This window comes from Echinococcus granulosus (assembly GCF_000524195.1).
Source record: "Echinococcus granulosus chromosome Unknown EG_S00234, whole genome shotgun sequence".
Lineage (NCBI taxonomy): Eukaryota > Metazoa > Platyhelminthes > Cestoda > Cyclophyllidea > Taeniidae > Echinococcus > Echinococcus granulosus.
The window spans coordinates 14,460-16,727 of NW_020170614.1; the positions used below are offsets into that span (position 1 = coordinate 14,460).

General features: G+C 41.3%; 1 protein-coding gene across 1 annotated transcript; it reads left to right on the plus strand. All coding sequences in view use genetic code 11, as the record gives it.

Moving 5' to 3' along the window:
* Window positions 1-726: 726 nt before the first annotated feature.
* Window positions 727-1,200, plus strand: EGR_10563 (hypothetical protein; the record flags this gene model as incomplete). Its single annotated transcript, XM_024499812.1, has 1 exon — window positions 727-1,200. The coding sequence occupies one exon, from the start codon at window positions 727-729 to the stop codon at window positions 1,198-1,200; it is 474 nt and encodes a 157-aa protein (XP_024345773.1).
* Between the last annotated feature and the right edge of the window lie 1,068 nt (window positions 1,201-2,268).

Below are 2,268 nucleotides of genomic sequence, written 5' to 3' on the forward strand. Positions count from 1 at the left end.
TTCTTGAGATTTGAATAAAAATGTTTGAGGAGGTAATTGTTGATGCGTTGCACTCTACTGTGTTTTCCTTTCCTTCCAATGATTTTAATGGGTGTGGTGGCGATTTCTCGTGAGTTTGGTGCCTCTGTCCTAGGGCTGGTAAGAGGGAAAGCTCAAGTGCTTTGAACTCTTTCGGGCAATTGATGATGCCTTCATGTATTTTGTTGATGAGACATGGCTGAAGTTGATGCTGAGGTGGTACCTGTGGAAGGAATGCATCTCGCTCGATGCATGCGGGGCATGAAGGTCTGTTGATCCAAGACGACACTCTGGATCACCATCTTAATATAAGGCGAAACGTTTGGCGTGTAAATGGTGGGATTGAAGTAGGCAAACGGATTCTAACATAGGAACGGGAGATATAAACGCACAAATTCAGGCAGATGTAAATTAACAGTAATAGGCACTTGTTGCATAAACTCTTAGTAGTCTTATTTGCTGACCATATCTACAAACACCTGGGTTACTTCCGGAGAGTAAAGACAAGCCCGGGATGAATGCTACCTGACAATTGCACACTAAAGTTGAGTAACTGAAACTATTAAAGAAGTGAACAGCAAACCAATGGTACCGATTCACAGATCCTGGTGCCTTTTTTTATTTCTCTCCTTCATGTTGGAGACATCCGCGTTTGTGAGGAGAGCGTGCCACTCAATTTAAACGGGTTGATTAGATAAAACCCCATAGATGGCAGAATGCCGTCAGTCAATACTGAGTGGACTGATGTGTCAACGATCCTTTCCCCAATCCCCACACCTTAGCACCCACTTTGACACGCATTCTCTCCTTCCTGAAGCATTCTTTACTTCATTGGCAACTCTATCACTCATTCGTCTTTTAGCATTTCACCCTTATTATTTCACTATTTCCTCTTCATTACTTACTTACTTAATCCAACTGAACCTGATATTTATATTTTTATTCATCCATTTACTCATTCCACACTTTTTCCACGCATTTACGACTTATTTATTCACTTATCCATTTGTCCATGAGTTCGTTCCAAATTTGGTAACTGATTATTTCATTCAAACCCACATTCACGATTCTTCCAGTGAGGCATTAATATTTTCTCCTCATTCATGTATTTATTCATCTGCGATTCTTACCTTCGTACATCCAATCACACAGTCAAAACCCAACCATTCACTTGCAAATTAATCATCTAATCCGGATTCCTTTACTCATTCATCTATTCATAAAGGCGTTTGTTCCCAGCAATTTCAATTGTTACTTTATATTTTTGCTTAAGTATTGAATTAAATCACTCAAACATCTAGATACCTGTGCTTCTTATGTTCACACATCCAATCCCACATTCCTGATGCCCTTTTTTATTCACTATCAACTCATTCATTTCAGTTAATTTCATCCACTATTTCATTTAAGCACTCATTTTCGATTATTTCAGTGATTGGTTAGTACCTGCCTTTTACTTATGCACTCATTCACGATGCCTACATTCACTCACGCATAAACTAAGTCCGCTTTCATTCATTTACCTTTCATGACTAACTCACTTGGTCCTCATTCGTCCAGCCATGCGTGTATCCCGTACATTCACTAATTTATTCATTTCTAATTCTTCATTAAATCACTCAGTCCCCACTTTTTAATGTTTCATTATACTTTTCACTTCATTCATTAACCCATTCATAAGCCATTCTTACACACATTCCTCCATCCACTCTTTCACGATGCATTCTTTCAAACCATAAACATCAATTCATCCCCTCCTAACTCCTTCACTCATTCATTTATTCATAAATATATTCAATTATTCTATCCTGATTCGTTCATTCAATCGCACACCCCAATTTACTATTAATGCACTCAAGATGGATATGGCTGGGAGGTACTGAAGCGAAAACAGAGTGGCATGGGAGAATAGACGCAAAACCCTACCTCCACGGAACTGCGTAAGCCCCGTCCTTTGGCATATGACTCAGCCTTTGGGCCAGTGTCCCTACAACTAGCCATGGGCACGCGTGATGGCCAGCGCCTTCCCCCGCCCCCGAATCCAGTTACCATACGGAACGAAACCCCAGATCTAGTGAAACTGCCGAGAGGGATCAGTGATGGTGCGGTCAAGCATCATCTCGGTTGCATAGGAATTCGATGACTGGGACGCATGGCTTGTGGGTGCCTTCTTACAGTACTGATTACGCTGTACTGACTGACGCGGGTGGTTGACTAAGGGCAGCGCTGGAGACGGCGCTAAAATGAAGA